The 18,649-nt window shown below is 35.9% G+C and overlaps 1 protein-coding gene across 3 annotated transcripts in view; it reads right to left on the bottom strand.

The window, feature by feature from the left end:
* Window positions 1-6,419: 6,419 nt before the first annotated feature.
* The window catches only part of KPNA4 (karyopherin subunit alpha 4), a 68,468-nt gene continuing 56,238 nt past the window's right edge, over window positions 6,420-18,649 (bottom strand). For all 3 annotated transcript variants that reach the window (XM_045037357.1, XM_045037358.1, XM_023260428.2), the window contains 4 exons: window positions 15,980-16,051; window positions 14,598-14,760; window positions 11,977-12,071; window positions 6,420-8,403 (listed from right to left, as the gene is read on the bottom strand). In XM_045037357.1, coding sequence (XP_044893292.1) covers window positions 8,305-8,403; window positions 11,977-12,071; window positions 14,598-14,760; window positions 15,980-16,051 — 429 coding nt within the window. In that variant the 3' untranslated portion in view covers window positions 6,420-8,304. The remainder of the gene's footprint in view (window positions 8,404-11,976; window positions 12,072-14,597; window positions 14,761-15,979; window positions 16,052-18,649) is intronic.

Raw genomic sequence — 18,649 nt, 5'->3', positions numbered from 1 at the left:
TTGCCACCTCTCCCCACCGAAATAGGAAAAGACATCTACTAAGAATGAGGAAGTGGGGATTGAGGGTTTGCAAAAAAAATAAGTCTGAATAGGTAAAGAAAGTCTGAAGTTGGAGTTACTGAATCTAGAGATACTAAGCCTAAATTTTTTGTGTGCTCCATCCAACACTCTGATACTGTCCCAAAACAGTGGGGTCTAACAAAAGTATCATGTACATCTATCATTGTACTTACTTTTTATCTGGTTATGACTGTCTCTCTCCCCATACACCCTGAACAAGTGCTACATTTTAATTGGCTTTGTATCTCTAGCTCCTGATTTAAGGCCTAATCCAATGTGGGCTCCCAGATATTTGTCAAATATAAAAATGAATAAAGCTTCTACCTTTATTTGAAGTAAAACTTGAAGGAAATTTTCCCTAGCTGCTATGAGTACCTATTATTTATTTACCTAGAATATTCTAAGTGCTTTACATACATGAACTCCTTCAGGCTATAAAATAACCCACTGAGGTAGGCATTAGGATTACTTTCCATTTTTCAGATGAATAGGAACATAGAGATAAGTTTGCAAGGTCCCACAAAAATTCAGAGGCAGAGCCGGGATTTGAAGCCAGATTATCAAATGTGCCAAGGTCTGAATTTGCACCAAAGGCCTCTACAATAGCAGTAAAAAAACGAGTAAAAACCAGGGATTATCAGACTTGTTTAGATTAAGATTGGGATTAGACAAAATTGAGGGAGTTCCTTGTGCTTGCTCCTAATTATTTCTAGCAACCAAAATTTGTGTAATTGCTATTCAGGCAGAAGAAAGCCTATGTAATTATTTTAATCAATGAGCAGCGCAACAACCAAAAAAGCATTTTAATAATTTTGTACTACAGATCGACTAAGATAGCAACCACTTACCTTTATGATTTGGATAGTTTCTTTGTAAAACACCTACTGATACGATGCAAAGTTATTTCAACAAAATACATGTTTAAAAACATTAATTGCATCAATAGTATTAGATAGTAGGTTGCCTCTGCTTCATAGTATGTAAAACTGTTATTTGAAAACCCCATGAAGATCCATTTCACTATCTTATGAGTATCAGATATCCAGATCTGATATTGCGTATAACATCAAAAATGAAGAAAAGGAAATTTTAAAATGACCATTCATCTAGCAAGGGATGAAATACCTTTCCTTCTGATAGGAAGCATTCTAAACCTCTGGTGCAATGAGGCAAATTTTTAAATTCTAATCGAAGACTGATTTTTAGAAGTAGTCCCTACAATCATTTTATCAGAGAGGATGCATCATTATTACTGCAAACCTTTATTGAGTCCCCATAGAACTCATGACACTTTCATGGGGTTTACAGAGCTTTGTTTATATACAGACCTCCCCCTTAAGAAACTTACAATCTAGTGGAAAGAAAGATGGAGAAATGCAGATGTGATAAGAGCAATGACTGACAGTCTCTACAGACTGAAAAATTACCATAAATGTAAGGCACATAACTGCAAAATAAGTTGATGGAGATGGCAAGGGTAGTAGATGGTACTGGACATACTTGGCTTCCTGAAGAAGACAGAGATCTGGAAAATTCAAGATACAAAGAGTGGAGTTGAGAAAATCAGGATGCAAACAAGACACTTCCTACCTGCTGCCTCTCTGCAGCTGGGCAGAATTGCAAAATGAGGAATATGGGGATAGAGAGAACAGGAAAACAGACTTTTCAGTTCTCTTAGCACTTCTGAGCACTACTTGACTCAGACTGGAATGAAGTTACTAAATCTAAGTACCTTAGCAGCTGTCCTAACCATTTTAAATAGGTTCAAAGTGGGGGGAAAGGAAGTAAAAACCAGTTCCAGTGCGCCTGGGTGGCTCAGATTGTTGAGCGTCTCTGACTCTTGGTTTTGGTTCAGGTCATGATCTCGCCTTTCATGGGTTTGAGCCCCACGATGAGCTCCACACTGACAGTGTGGAGCCTGCTTGGGATTCTCTCCCTTTCTCTCTGACCCTTTTTCACATTCTTTCTCAAAAAATAAACTTAGAAAAATAATAAAAAACAGTTTTTCTGCACCAGTTATATAGTCACAAAGGTGACTGCACTGGGAGCTACTTGATTTGAGGCAGAGTGTTAACTGTTTATGGAGGAGCACAGTGGCAAGTACAAAGGGAACTGGAGGTAGAAAATACCTACAATAGGTAAGTTTTGTGTTAATGAGTTGAACAGGGGGATGACTTGTAAAAAACAAGAGAAGTGTGGTAATACAGCAAGTCAAAATAAGCCTATGTTGATTCCTTCCCAATCCCACAATTATGAGCCAAGATGGGGAGGGGTTTTTTGTTTTTAAGAAAAATCCTCCTGAGTCCAAGAGTTGGATGTTTAGCATTGATAGTACGTCAAAAGAGCGAAAAGGTAACTATGTACAAAGGGTGGGGGAAAGATGGCTCACAAGGCTCAGAAACAGAGGAATGGAATGGAGAAGACAGGATGTTGAATTAATTATCTGGAGGGCAGGGCAGGTAACTGGAGATTAACAGCATCACAAAAAGGATACAGATTTAAGCAGACTATTAGACATTTTTAACAGTTATTTGGAGAAAAAATAGATGGGAAATCTCAGGTAAAGTTAGAGAGTAACAAAGAATCCATCAGCTACACAAAACAGAAGACATGGGCAGGGAAAGTAAGATTCATGCTTTGAAGAATAACAGAAAGAAAAACTAAAGTGGAAAATGTTGTAAAAAATGTCTTCATGAAGAATAAAACTGGAAGAATTGATAGTCTGGAAAAGCTAAATAACCTGGAATAAGGACCATATTTAGAACTGAAGAATAAAAAATTCATGGAGAGAAGAGAGAAACTGGGGTAAAAATACAAGCAATGATAAGGGACTAGTGCAGTCCTCTGGTGAGAGGCAGATCAGAATTTGTAGGGCAGTAATTTTCACATTCTGCTGCCCTTATTCACAAGTTAGCAGCTATCAGTTTTATAAACAGTACAACTTAACATGGACATTCTGAACCAAAATTGTCACCTAAGGGGCCTGAATTTAAAGGGAGTATTAAAAATTAATGGAAATGCTAGGGTTAGGTCTTAGGGAAAAAATACTAAATCTATCTTCTCTGTCATTGTTGATACTTGACACGATAGTCAGCCCACAGTTGCTTCTTGTCACACTGGAATACAGACTTGACAAATCTTTTTTTCATCTTCCTTCAATTTAGGAATTTGGATTTTAAGGCTGTCAACGTGCACCTTAATTTTGCTTAAAGGCATCTAAACATAACTTTTTTACTGTACTTATATTAAAAAACATTTTACTAATGTGTTTTAAAAAAGGTTTGTAGGTAAACTTTTAAATTTTTTAAAGTATGGGTCTTTTATGTAAAAAAAAATTTCTTAATGTTTATTTATTCTTGAGAGACAGAGCACAAGTGGGGTAGGGGCAGAGACAGAGGGAGACAGAATCTGAAAGAGGCTCCAGGTTCTGAGCTGTCAGCACAGAGCCAGATGCAGGGTTCAAACCCATGACCTGAGCAGAAGTCAGACACTCAACCGACTGAACCACCCAGGCACCCCTCTTTTATTGCTAAGTAATCTCTACACCCAATGTGGGGCCTGAACTCATGACCTCAAGATCAAGAGCTGTACTCCACCAACTGAGCCAGTTAGGTGGCCCAATGTGGTTATTAAAAGGAAGTTTTCTCCTTTAAATGTTCAAAATATCAAGTTGGCTAAGTATGGATTTGCTAGTTTGGGAATACTGAAACATCTGGGCAAATTTTTCTTTCCTAGTCAGTATTAAATTACTGGCTCATATTTAATGGATTTTGCCAATTAGTAAAATAATCAAGAAGAGGTACAAAAACTTACCAGATTCCCTGACCTTCAAAATAGTCAATTCAACCTTTATACTTACGTTGTTAACTTTTATACTTAGGTGAATAATTCACCAAACCTCAAAAGTTACTTGTGACTGCCTCTGATTCAAGCTAGGTTTAGGTTGGCCTGTTTCTAGTTCACCTCCTTAATATCTACAATGGAAAATTGTTTTGAAAACTCAATTTCAAAATTCATACTCAAGCTTTTACAAGTGTTACCATTCCTCAAAAGTTAGAAAAGGCTGCATCATTTTATGCATTGGTTTACAAATTTAAATGAACTTAGAACAATGGCTGAAGTGCAGCTTCCAATGACAAGGGAATTGAGATAAAGCTTTCATCTAGCCCTTAGTAGCTGTGGGACTCTTGGCAATCATTTAAAATGGGGGGGGGTGCGCACTAAGATCATTCATTTATACTCTGAAATTCATGGACTCCTACAGATTCCCTAAAAAGCTGTTAGCTTCTGCATTTGGGAGTAAGCTGGTCGAGTTTTCATTCAATTCCAATAGGTGGTCCCAAACCAAACTTGCAATATATTAGGGGGATCACTTCCAAATTGTTCCAGGGTCTAAAGACTGATAGTCCTTTGTGGTAGGCAGAACTCTAAGGCGGCTCCCAAGATTCCCTGGTGCACATACTTTATAATCACCCTCCTTCAAGTGGGGCAGAATCTGTGAGTATGATGGATGTTATAGGTTGCGGCATAGAGCAAAAGGGAAGGGATTTTGCAGGTGTAACTTAGGTATTAATCAGTTTGGCTCTGAGATCAAAAGGGAGATTACCCCGGATGAGCCTGACTTAATCAGGTGAACCCTCTAAAAGGGGGGTTAGGGCCTGCTCTGAAATCAGATTCTCCTGCAGACCTTGAAGTAGCAAGCTGCTGAGTTCTACAGCTGAAATGAAATGGATTCTGCCATATAAGCATGGAACAGGACCCCCAACCTTGAGTCTGTGGCTCTGGCTGACACTTTGCAGCCTCGTAAAGCCTTGAGCACAGGATCTAGCTAAGCTGTTCCTGGGCTCTTGGCGTGTGGAAACTGTGAAATAATAAATACATGTTGGTTGAAGCCAGAAATGTGTAATAATTTGTTATAGAGCAACAGAATATATATCACTTCTCTTAAAATACAAAGCTTAATTTCTCCTTTTTCTTGAGGAAAATGAGGCAATGGAGAATGCAAATAGGGTGTTCCACAAATTACATTGATGTTACAATTAACCCCATCATTTTACAATGCAAGGATACCTTTAAAGAAACAAAAAAACCTATGAAATGCAGTTACCAGGTAAGCCTAAACTAAAAGTTAAAAGGTCTTCCACAGTATTTTTAATCATTAGTCAATAATTTTAGTTATACAAAATGTCTGGTTTTGGTTCACAGTAATGTGGAAAGTACTAATTCCATCAGAACACAAAACAGAAAGGAAAAAAATATCTTTAAAGATATATTTTAGACTAGGGCTACTCACACTTCTGTAATAGAATATTCTTATTTTATGAGATGGGCTCAATGCTCCAAAAGGCAGTTTAAGATGTGAAAAGTCAAGAACATTAGGGCTTAGTCCATTAGTCCATTTTTTCCCCTCACCATAAATTATGCTCTATGTTAAAAAGGAATCAGTTTCTTTATCAGTAGAGAATAAAACAAAGAGTTGTGTTTACTTTTTTTTTTTAATGTTTATTTATTTTTGAGAGCGCAAGCAGGGGAGAGGCAGAGAGAAAGGGGGACAGAGGAGCTAAAGCAGGCTCTGTGATGACAGCTGAGAGCCTGATGAGGGGCTTGATCATGAACCGTGAGATGATGACCTGAGCCAAAGTTAGATGCTTAACCAACTGAGCCACGCAGGCGCCCCAAAGAGTTGCGTTAAAATTCATAAACTGTGGTGAACTGTTAACTGTGCTGAAACAAATTTCAGACCCTGAAAAATCCTTCCAAGAATTCTATTAGAAAATCAATGTCCTATATGAGACCATAGGTAGAAATGAAATATTTAGGTCATCAGGTAGCCCTTGTATTCAGATGTTGATATCATCCACAACTAGGAGGTATTATAGAAATAACTATTTTATAAAATCATTTGGCTTCTTATAACTTTACTGGCTTACTCTGAGCCAGATTTTTGCTTACTAAGAAACATGGATGATACACAATACCGTTATGTTCACCTTTTGTTAACTTAAGCCTTCTGTAAAAAACAAGCTTTGTATGTAATCTGCCATTTGGAACCATGTGTTGAAGTTAAGAGTATTATGTAAAATATAGTTCAAGCTGTCTTTCTCAGTCCATTTTGCTGGAAGAATGAAGAAAGGTCAAAATCTTGGGTTGGACAGCAGAAGCAAAGATAGTGTCACCTGAACAAATCCAGCGGGTTAGAATATTACTAAGTCTGTACTAAAAGACATTTCTTCTGTTATTCTGGTTCTAGGTCAAAAGCTTACGGACAATCTAAAACAAGCCAATCAGTTATACTCTTAACTTTACATTAATATATATGTAATATAAAAAATCCAAACAGCACACACACACACCCCATGTAAAACATTGCTTTAAGTTTTAATGTTTATTTCCCCAAGACAGCCTAGCCTGCATTCTACTTGGATAAATTTTACAAGCTAGTTTTCTGCTGCTTCTAGTTTTAAACTTTAACCATGTTTCTGATGACAAGGAATGCTGCAAAAATACTCTAGTTCAACAAAGAGTTATGATCACAAAATAATTTTTATCCATTCTACAGTGTTTCAGAATTACCAGTTGATTTTTAAACACAAAGTAGATATAGATGCTAATGGTGGCTAATCTGGTATGTTTCTTATAGCAAACTGTTGTTCATGCAACACTTGTGCTCAAAGGGGAAGGCACAGGATTTCCTACAATGAGCCACCTTATAAAGAGTTCTTTTTGTACAAATTAATTTATGTCACATTTAATTTAGTGTGCATAACCTCAAAACTGAGGTATTATTCCAATTTATAAAAACCACTTGCATAACTTTTATGCAAGTTTTAAAAATACAAAGTTTTCTCCCTAAAGTGGCTCAAAATAGATTGTTCATGGCTGCCTACATCTAAGATAAAAAGATTCTAAAACAATTGAACAGATTAGGCATATTATTAAAGGTGTTCAAACCATTACTTGATTTGTACATCTACTCAAACCTCTTCATCGGTCTTTATTCAGCAGTACATATGCACCAAATTCCATTTTAGAAGTTTCCATATCATTTTCATAGAAAACAAAGTTTGAAAACAAGTAACATTTAAACACAGCACGGTATTCTACCACAACTGAAACTTTTTTCTTCTTCTTCTTTACAGGACTCAACAAAATCTAAAAATGAACTATGCTGTAGATTTACCTCATGCAAAGATCTTTATGTTGTCTCTGAAAATGAAAAGGATGGCTTTTTAAAGCACATTTTACTGTTTTATACTATTATGGTAACTTGTGTACTGCAACACAGTCTATTTTGAGGGAAATTTATGATTTTTTTCATGCAAAATCTACACAAATTAGTTTTGATGATATGGAAAGCTTTTCATAGCATCAAACATTCATCTGGTGCAAATGCACAGGGAAACCTTCCTGAAAAGTTTTCTGACTTGAGAAGCAACTAAAAAGCCATACTAGGTAAAGTAAATAAAAACTAAAAAGAAAAAAAAAGGAGGGTGGGTGGGAAAAGGGAAGAGGGGGAATAGAAAACACAGGCTGCAGAGTAAACCAATGTCTGCTGCTAAACCGGTCTTTGTTTTCATGTCCAGTGTACATTAACACTTATGATCTCACTTTGATGATTTACTAGGTTTGTTATCAGCCCCCTGAAGGCGAATCAAGCTTGCATGCGTTCACATACAGCACCACAACCATACTCTCGTACACAGTCACTCCAGGACTAGGAGTCTGCTTCATGAGTGAAGAGCCCTAGATTTGAAAGATGAACCTGACTCCCTATCACTGAGCCAGACATTCATTCAACATTGTCCATTCACACATTGCTTCATAGCAAGGCCTGGGCTCGTTTTCCTTTGACTTATATGGGCATCATATCCTCTTTTATGCTTACAAGGCTTGAAGATGACAGTACTGCACTTTCCCCTCAATTGATACAGAGTAAGTCAATGTTCCTTCTCAGGCACGGAAGATCTGTGACCTGTAGCCCTTTTTACTTTGAACAACCTAAATAAGCATTCATGTAAAGTTTTCGTTACATTTTGCCACTCATTCTCACTCGCACCCACTCGCCATCTTGACCTCATTTGGGCATTTTCTGTGATTCCAAATGAAATCTTCACATTTTCTTTCCCGATTTAATGCAGCAGCAGATCCCATGAGCCAAGCTTGATGGATCAAACCTTTTTATATATATGTATATATATATATATATCTCAGTGCTGCATTGTACCTAACTTCCACAACATCTTTCTAAAACTGGAACCCTTCTGTTGGTACATTGGCAGATGAATTGAAACCAAATGTTCCACCTTGTATTGCCTCTGGAACAAGGCTAGGATCTTCATCAATCTAAAGGAAAAGAGAAAAAGCAAGTGATAATTAGTTTTAAAGGCTATATAAATAGCATTATAGAAATATTCTCATTTCCCATAAAAAAAAGTATGAGAAAGATGAGGAGAGTGAACACTGTCCTACCATCTCTTTAGAAAGCTGAAACATTCTGGGGTGTCTGGGTGGCTCAGTCAGTTGAGCGCCCAACTGTTGATTTCGGCTCAGGTCATGATCTCACGGTTCGTGGGATCGAAACCTGCTTGGAATTCTCTCTCTGCCCCTCCCCTGCACACACACTCTCTCTCAAGATAAATAAACTTAAAAAAAGAAAAAAAAAAGGAAAAGAAAGTGAATATTTTGTAAAGGCTTTTTCTTAAGGGACATCAAAATGAGAGGGAACTTAAGAGAATATGCAAGATAGGTATCTTCCAAAAGAGTGAAATATAAGAAATTAGAGATGGTCTTTTATATCTCAAACTGAGATGTATAGTTTCTCTTTTACCTGGGCAAATAGATAAAAGTTGATGACTTAATTAAAAAAATTAGGGGAACCTGGATGGTTCAGTTAAGCGTCCAACTTCGGCTCAGGTCATGATCTCACAGTTTGTGAGCCTGGAGCCTGCTTCGCATTCTGTGTCTCCCTCTCTCTGCCCTCCCCCTACTCACGCTCTGTCTCTCTGCTTCTCTCTCAAAAATAAACAAACATTAAATAAAAAATTAAAAAAAAAATTAATGCTGTCACTTTTGCAGAGTAAATGTAATCTTTAGATACTTTTCTACTAGCAATTGGAGACAAATGACCTTTGGGCTTAAAACAGTAAAATAATAGCTATGCTATAATGAATAAATAATATTCTATATGCTCTATAGCTAAAGGTTCTTTTTTGAAATACCACAAAATCACTGATTTACAGCGCAGTTCCTATAAATACGCATTTGATTTGAATTATTCTTTTCACAATGTAAGAGAGTAACAAATAACTTCATGTTGAGGTATTAGAAATCATAAGGTCTTGTGTGTATCTATTTGCAAATTAGGACTTCCAAAAATCCAATTCTAAGACATGTGATACAAGATACCCTTAAGAGAGTATGTTTTTCTGGATTTTAGTTCTGATTTATTTATGTATGTATGTATGTATGTATGTATGTATGTATGTATGTATGTATGTTTGTTTTTTCAACGTTTATTTATTTTTGGGACAGAGAGAGACAGAGCATGAACGGGGGAGGGGCAGAGAGAGAGGGAGACACAGAATCGGAAGCAGGCTCCAGGCTCTGAGCCATCAGCCCAGAGCCTGACGCGGGGCTCGAACTCACGGACCGCTAGATCGTGACCTGGCTGAAGTCGGACGCTTAACCGACTGCGCCACCCAGGCGCCCCAGTTCTGATTTATTTAAATGGCATTACATTCTAAACAGAACTTAGCTTGATCATCTGTAGGTAAATAGTCTATAAATTTTTTTTCCAGTATTGTTTTTGTCAGGTTAATGTTCAAACCATATATACTTAACAAAATGTTTCATTAACACTGAATTTTTTTTTTTTTTTTGATAATGTGGAAAGGTTGGGGGTATTATGACTTATTCTTTGAAAAGTTGAGAATCATCAAAAAAAAAATCCACTGGTGGCTGTATCTAATTAAAATTTTCTTAAAAATTTTATTTTTTTTAATTTATTACTTTTAATATTTATTTATTTTTGGGAGACAGAGAGACAGAGTGCAAGCAGGGGAGGGGCAGAGAGAGGGAGACACAGAATCTGAAGCAGGCTCCAGGCTCCAAGCTGTCAGCACAGAGCTCGACATGGGGCTGGAACCCATGAAGTGCGGGATCATGATCTAGGCCGAAGTCAGATGCCTAACCGACTGAGCCACTCAGGTGCCCCTAATTAAAATTTTTAAAGGAATAACTGCTTTTAGGTTTATTTTTCCAAAGAGGCAATACTGAAAATAAGTTAATACTTTAATTTCGACTACCACATACTGACAAAATGAAGATACTTTTGTATACTACACCTTACATTATACAGTAACTTAACTTTCTTAATGATTTATTGTTTCCATTTTATCTATCCTCATATTTATTTTTGGTCACCTACTAAAAATAATAGTGACAATATCTTTAAGTATGGGTTAACTAATTCCTGTCATAAACATTACAGAATATACTAGTGTCACTGCTCTGTTTACAAACATGTTATGCTATTAACTATAAGGATGTCAAGTGAAAATAAATTCTGACTTGTTCAGTGTTAAAAAAAAAAATCCTTATCATAACTCAATAGCAAAAGACAACCCAATTAAAAAATGGGCAAAAGACCTGAGCAGACATTTCTCCAAAAGAAATATAAAAGGTACACACATACATGAAAAGATGCTCAATATCACTCGTAATTAGGGTAATGCAAATTAAAACCACAATGAGATATTACCTCACAGACGTTAAAATAGCCATCACAAAAAAGACAAGAGTTAACAAATGCTGGTGTGGATATGGAAAAAGGGAAACCTTGTGCATTGTTGGTGGGACTGTAAACTGGTACAGCCACTATGGAAAACAATATGGAGGATTCCCTCCCCCCAAAATTAAAAATAAAACTACAATATGATTCAGCAATTCCACTTCTAGGAATATATTCAAAGAAAACAAAAACACTAACTCAAAAAGACATCTCCACCCCCATGTTCATAGCACATTATCTACAACAGCCAAGGCATGGAAATAATCTCAATGTCCATCAACAGATGACCAGAAAAAGAAAATGTGGTATATATACACAACAGAGTATTATTCAGACTAAAAGGAAACCCTGCTATTTGCAGCAACATGTATCAACACTGAGGGAATTTAATGCTAAGTTAAATAAATCAGACAGTGAAAGACAAATACCGTATGCTCTAACTTATATGTGGAATCTAACAAAACAAAAAACAAGCTCATAGGAAAGATCAAACTTGTGGTTACCATAGGTGGGGGGAGGAGGAAGAAAAAAGTGGAGGAAGGTAGTCAAAAGGTACAAACTTCCAGTTATTAGATTAAAAAAAAAAAACAACAAAGATACTTTACAAGCAAACCTTTCAGCATCACTGCAAACTAAGAACATTTCATTCTATTTTTAACTATTAATGTCAATAAATTTGTAAAAAAATAAAAAAAAATTCCTTATCTTTTTTTGCCCTTAGAACTAGTACTACATTTTAATGCCCTGAGGGACTTAAAAAATTTTTATTTTTATTTTTTTTCTTGAAGGAGAGAGAGAGCATGAGTGGGGGAGGAGCAGAGAGAGAGGGAGACACAGAATTTGAAGCAGGCTCCAGAGTCTATGCTGTCAGCACAGAGCCCAATGCGGGCTCAAACCCACGAACCCCCCAAGTTCATGACCTGAGCCGAAGTCGGACGCTCAACCGACTGAGCCACCCAGGCGCCCCTGAGGGACTTCAAAATACTAAAATATTTATGTTTCTGGAGGTGACCTTACTACTACATACTTAATTCCATTCCAAAAAAATATATACATGTATGACCTTACTATATTTCTAGATTTATGTTTATACATAAAACTAAGAAAACTATAAAATTATTAAATACATCATCTGAAGAGAAGAACTGGTCAATGATCTCATAGGCCAACTTGTAGATGTCTTCATTTTCATGATTTTGAAGCTGTTCAATTTTCTCCAGTCCTGCAAGAAATTTTATGAAGTGAAACAACGGTAATATTTAAAATTCAGTAACAACAACAACAAAAAATTACATTACTCTTGGGACCACATAATCTCAATTTTTGGATTGCAAATCTGTGATTTTTAAGGAATCTATTCTAAAGGTGAATCTTAAAAATAAAAAGGTTTTATGCACAAAGATGCAGCATATTTATCTTAAAAAGTTAACAACTTGAGTGTTTAAACGCATGTAAATGTTTAAGCAAGCAAAGGGGCACCTCTATTCAGAATACTACATAACCAATGTTTATAAGGAATAACAACATGGACTGCTTTTGTTTGTTACAAGTTAAAAGCAGATTCTCTCTACTTTCTAGCCTCTGTCAAGTTTTTATAATGACCATGTATAAAAACAATGAAAATACTGGTGATTAATAAATATGAATGTTAAGACATCTGTTAAGCATTATAGAAAATGATCAAGATGAACTACAGTATTTAAGGAGAATCTTCCCTATAAACATTAATGAGTTTTTTAAATCATAGGCAGAAAAGAATATATAAAAAGTGATATGCAAATTGGATCTTGTTCTGTTTGACAGGAGTAATAATTTTAAGACTTCCGAAATAAAGTGAAATTGCCCTGAGTGTTCTTCCTTTAATGCTTACAAGGGAGAAATTGTTACGGGCTCGGGCTCATTTCTCACTCTACACACACTTTGTGGGCCTGCACTTCCAAGTGAAAAGAATTTAGCTAGGAGGCCTGGCTAGCTCAGTCAGTACAGCATGTGACTCTTGACCCCAGGGTTGTGGGTTCAAGCCTCATGTTGAGTATGGGGATTGCTTATGTATAAAAGCTTAAAAAATAAATAAAATCTGAAAAAAATTTAGCTACTAAGATAGGTGAGGACCTGCAAATCTACAACTTCATTTCTTTTCTGAGCTTTAGATGCACAGAATTAAAACACCTGTATGATAATTCCACCAGACGTTTCATGGGTACTTGAAACTTAAAATGTCCAAAACACAATTTGTTATTTGCCTCTCCTCAATTGAATTGTTCAATCTACTGTATTCTTACTTGGTGATAACAAACAACGTGAAATCTGAGAGAAAGCCCAAGTACCCCTTTCCCTCCATACTCTATCATCAAATCTTAAAACCTTAAAGTCTATCCATTTTTTGATGTCATCATTTATTATGGCCCAACCGCTGTATACTTTCTTAACTGGCTTCCTGCCTCTTGTCTCCAAAGGTCCCAATCTCCCTGCTATCCATGCTCTATTTAAATATACCAATCCCCCAGGTAAAATCTTTCAATGGCTTGTAATACCCTGGGGCAGAATCCAATGGAGAAGCTTAAAAATACAGATTCCTGGCCTTACGTCTAGTGATGGAGGCAAGGCTCTGATCTACATTTTAATTTTAATATATAAAAATACAACTTTTAATAATTACAATGTTTACATGGTAAAAAAAAAAAGTAGTAAAAAATTTTTTAACTATGTTTAATTTTTCTGGTACTCAACTTCCTAATTAGGTTCCCTAACACTATTCTCCCTCTTCTGTTTCTAACTTGATAGTTAGGCATTATTTTTCTGTTGCTCTAATTGTCACGTTAGTAACTTTAAACATGCTTTTCTTATTAAATTGACTTTCAAGCCTCTGAACTCCACACCAAGCAAACTGAAGATTTGGTTCTCCTACTCTTATAGTTACTTCTCCTTTCATTTACTTCTCCACTTGTCAGAAATCCCTTTCCTTTTATGCTCATCCACGTTGGTAACATTTACATTTTGTTCCACGGCTACACTTGAGACTTCCATGTTCTATCTAAATGGCAATTCTAAGAGTTGAAAGCTAAGACATGCTGTTTACATTCTGGGTGGCTCTGGCACACAGTCACGTTTGGGAACCAATGACCTATAGAATAAAGAATCTGCTGTGCTACAGAGCTTCTGTAAGACTGCAGACGCCTAGTGATTGGCTGTATCTACAGCCTCATCTTTAAGCAGCCATCTACCCCGTACTTTGTGATTCAGCAACAGTGAACTACTTATTATTTGCTGAATGCTAGGTCTCACCTCAGACTTTGCTCATGGTGTTATCTCTGCCTGGAACACCTTTCATCCCTTTTTACTTTATTAATCCTTATTCATCTCTCAAAATCCAGCTCAGGTGTCACTTCCTGCTTCTTCCAGGATGGACAGGGTATTTCATTTTGTTGTACATTTCTATTAGGGTAATTAGCACATTAAATCAGTTCATATTTATCTCCATGACTAGACTACATGCCTTGAGGGCAAGGGCTGTGTCTTGTTTACCACTGTTTTCCCAGTACCTTAGCACAGTGCCTGTTCAATGCATGGCAGCAATTCAATTACCTAAGCATATGCAAGAAGCTGAGGACTGTACATATAGAATATAGTATTTACTTTATTCTGTTACTTGATTATCTGAGAAAAATACAGAAGTGCTACATTAGTCAGAAAATAAAAGTAGTTACAAAAAGAACATTAAAATGTGAAATAATAGCCTATAACTTACCTCCACATTCTTCTATAAGATTGGCTATGGTTTCTGCCTCGTCTTCAGCCATTTTTAATATATTACTTAGTCCATCAAGTACTACTTGCACAACTTGTGCATCTTTTACAGTCAGCAAGTTGCAAAAAGGTGGAATAACATTTTGTTGGATTAGATAGGCCACCTGAAGAATAAAAACACCATGACATAATAAGTGAACTTTGTGTACCAAATGATCTCACTGAAATAATTTTGACTTCAAAATTTTGAGTAGGAAACATGACCTCATCTTTCAGGTTATGTTAGACTACATTAGATTATTTTATGACTTTATTGTTAGATGGTTTTATTATTAGATTCCTTCTCTTTTAAATGTAGTGTTTACTTTTCTTGAACTTAGAAAAAAAGTGAAAATGAAGGAATCACTCAGCTTCGTGTGAAACATATGCCATAAAGAGTACTTTCGTCAAAGATCCTTTCCTCCCCTTTAAGATTAAGAAATAATGAAATCTGTTAAAAGGCTGGATTTTTTTAAAGCTACAATTGTTCGTTGTTGGAGTATTCAATGTGAGAGTGCTACAACATTTAGTGCCCTCATCGCCACCTTCAATTCACTATTCAATTGGTTCAATTCAATTTTCATAATATTTTTCAATCATTTTATATTTTGTTATGCTGTTATTACCATGTACTATTACTTATATTCTGCTCTGGATTCCTTGCTCACCACCAGTCTACAGCTCACTTGTGACAATTACCAGCTTATTGTGTATCAGCTCTAAATTCACCCTTTTTATCTATCTGTAAAATTTATCTGAAACCTTTAAAACTCATTTTATTCTTCTAGTTTGGCACAATGTTAACCTCTGTCACCCACACAATTCTAGAATGAGTGCCTCTTTAAATTTTACAACCTAGGCACCTCACATTCCTTTCCCTAATTTCTAGTCTCAGCTTTTTGGTTTTGGTTAGTTCCCTGCCTTCCTTGCTTTGTCTGCTGCTGATAAATTTTTCTTGTTGTTTGCTTTCTTTTTATTGTTAATGTTCACTTGTTAGGAGAATCTGTGAAGTTGTTTCAGTCTGCCCTATTAACCTAAAAAGTCCTATTTTTCCCTAATACTGTTTAAAAATAAAAAACCAAAATCTTGACTACATGTGCTTTGATCTTACCATGGATTAGAAAATTCTTAGAGGCTAAGATGGTATAAAGAGAACACTTCTCATCTATGAAATATAACTAAAGGAAGTCAAGGTGACACTTTTATATGGGGCGAAAAAAATTACAGAATGCCTGTTACCTTGCTATTATTTTAAATTAGGATTTAACTGAAATCTAAATCTTAGAATTATCTGTACTGTTTTATTTTTACCAGTTTTGAGAAATAAATAAGAGCTGAACTTACTTGATCTTTCCTCCCACTAATTGTTAAGTTACTTATGGCCCAAGCAGCTTCTTTCTGAGTGCCAAAATCCCCCTGTAAAATCAAAGGATACAAACTTTAATTTAGGATATTGGGAAAAAATGTTGTCTGAAATTATTTTCAACTGTTTATTTCCCCAGGTTTTCCTCTAGCCTTTCTATATGCATATATAACTTTTAAAAGAACTTTTTAATGTCTATTTCTGAGAGAGAGAGAGAGAGAGAGTACATGCACAAGCAGGGGAGGGGCAGAGAGAGAAGGGTACAGAGGATCCAAAGCAGGCTCCAATACTGACAGCAGAGGAGCCAATGAGGGGCTTGAACTCATGAACCAGGAGATCATGAACTGAGCCAAAGGTGGGTGCTTAAGTGACTGAGCCACCCAGGTGCCCCCATCATTTTCATTTAAGAAAAGCTTTTCAACTCAATTTGCCCTAAACAAATGTAGACTCCCTTTTGCAGTCTCTCCTAGCAACAAACTGACTTGATTTTACTGTTCAATTAGATTAAATGAAGTCAATGATAAAAGGGAGGGGAATGTACATTTCACTTTAATCAAAGAAATGTCAAGTTAAATTATCCTTTTAAACATAGTTTTAAAAATGATAATGTCCACCATTAAAACATATTTAAAAATCATTTAACAAGTCATACATATGATTTAGCAATATACTTAGTAATACTTAATAATATGAAGTTCTCATAGGTGAGAACCTTTGAGAATTTACCAAGAAAATAATTTAAAACCAAGTAATACTATGTATCTTTCTATATATATATTGTATTAGAAGCACACACTAGTCAAAAAGTAAAAGCCACTAAAATTCTCAACAGTGAAATAACTAATTACAATAAATCTAAATGGAATAATAACCAGTTATTAAACATAAAGAAGACTAGCGGGGCAGCCGGGTGACTCATTTGGTTATGCGTCTGACTTCGGCTCAGGTCATGATCTTGCAGTTCCTAAGTTCCAGCCACTTGTGAGTTTGAGCCCCTATTGGGTTCTGCGCTGACAGCTCAGAGCCTAGAGCCTGCTTCAGATTCTGTGTCTCTCTTTCTCTGCCCCTCTGCCACTTAAACTCTCTCTCTTTCTCAAAAATAAACGTTAAAAAAAAAAAAAAGACTAGCAATCTGGAAAAATGCTTGTAATTAAGAAAAAACTTATGTAAATATGAGGAATAAAAATTAAAGTTGCAGTGGGCATCTATTTTTATACATCAGACCGATAAAATCCAAGTATCTGTCAGTGGTAGGAGTGTAAAACAGTACAATCTTTACAGACAGGGATGAATATTACACAGCAAAATTTACATATATGTCTATCTGTAATTCTAGTATTCCCTAGTAAAATACTGAAAAAAAAAAACCTTAATCTTAGAAACATCTCAAATATCATAAAATAGTTAAGGTGATTGAATACATTATAGTACATCCACATAATGGAGTATCATACGTAGGTATAAAAAAGGATTAAAGAAGCTCTCTATATAATGCTATGGGAATGATCTCTGGGATACGCATTTTTTAATAAAAAAAAGCAATACCAGCTGTGTAAGAAAGGGTGGGAATAAGCAAATACATAAGCATTTGCTGATATTTAAAAAGAAACAACAGAATAACCCAAAAACTAATAAAGATGATTATCTGTAAAGGAAGGAAGAGTATGTGAAAGAAATGGAAATTAGATCTTTGTGTATGTACTTTTAAAATAAGGCATACATTTTTTACTTGGAAACTATATAACCATTTGCTTTATATAACCAAAAAAACCCTAAACAAAGAAAAGTAACAATCCAGTGAAGAAATGGGCAAAAAACATGAACAGATGATTTTCCAAAAACATACAGATAGATAACAAGACACATGAAAAGATGCTCATCATCACTCATCATCAGGGAAATACAAATTAGAACCACAATGAGATACTGCCTCACATCTGTCAGAATGGCTAAAATTAACTCAGGAAACAATAGATGTTGTCAAGGATGTGGATAAAGAGGAACACTTTTGCACTGCTGGTGGGAATGCAAACTGGTGCAGTCACTCTGGAAAACAGTACGGAGATTCCTCAAAAAATTAAAAATAGAACTACCCTACGACCCAGCAATTGCACTACTAGGAATTTATCCAAAGGATACAAGAATAGCGATTTGAAGGGGCACATGCACCCCAGTGTTTATAGCAGCACTATCAACAATAGCCAAAGTATGGAAAGAGCACAAATGTCCAGTGCTTGACAAATGGATAAAGATGTGGCATATATATACAATGGAGTATTACTTGGCTATCAAAAAGAATGAGATCTTGCCATTTGCAAGAACACAGATGGAACTAGAGTTTATTATGCTAAGCAAAATAAGTCAGGCAGAGAAGTATAAATATATGATTCCACTCATATGTGGAATTTAAAAAATAAAACAGGTGAACACAGGAGAAGGGAAGAAAAAGTAAGATAAAAACAAAGAGGGTGGCAAACCATAACAGACTCTTCAACACAGAGAACAACAACAACAACAAAAAAGAACAAAATAAAAAAAGAACAAAAAATACAGAAAACAAACTGACAGTTGCTGAAGGGGGAGTGTGTGGGGTTAAATGGGTGATGGACATTCAGGAGGGCACTTGTTGGGATGAGCATTGGGTGTTAAAT

The sequence above is a fragment of the Felis catus genome, chromosome C2 (genome assembly GCF_018350175.1).
Source record: "Felis catus isolate Fca126 chromosome C2, F.catus_Fca126_mat1.0, whole genome shotgun sequence".
Classification (NCBI taxonomy): Eukaryota; Metazoa; Chordata; class Mammalia; order Carnivora; family Felidae; genus Felis; species Felis catus.
Note: the sequence above shows the minus strand (reverse complement) of the source record. Positions and strands in the feature narration are given on the sequence as shown.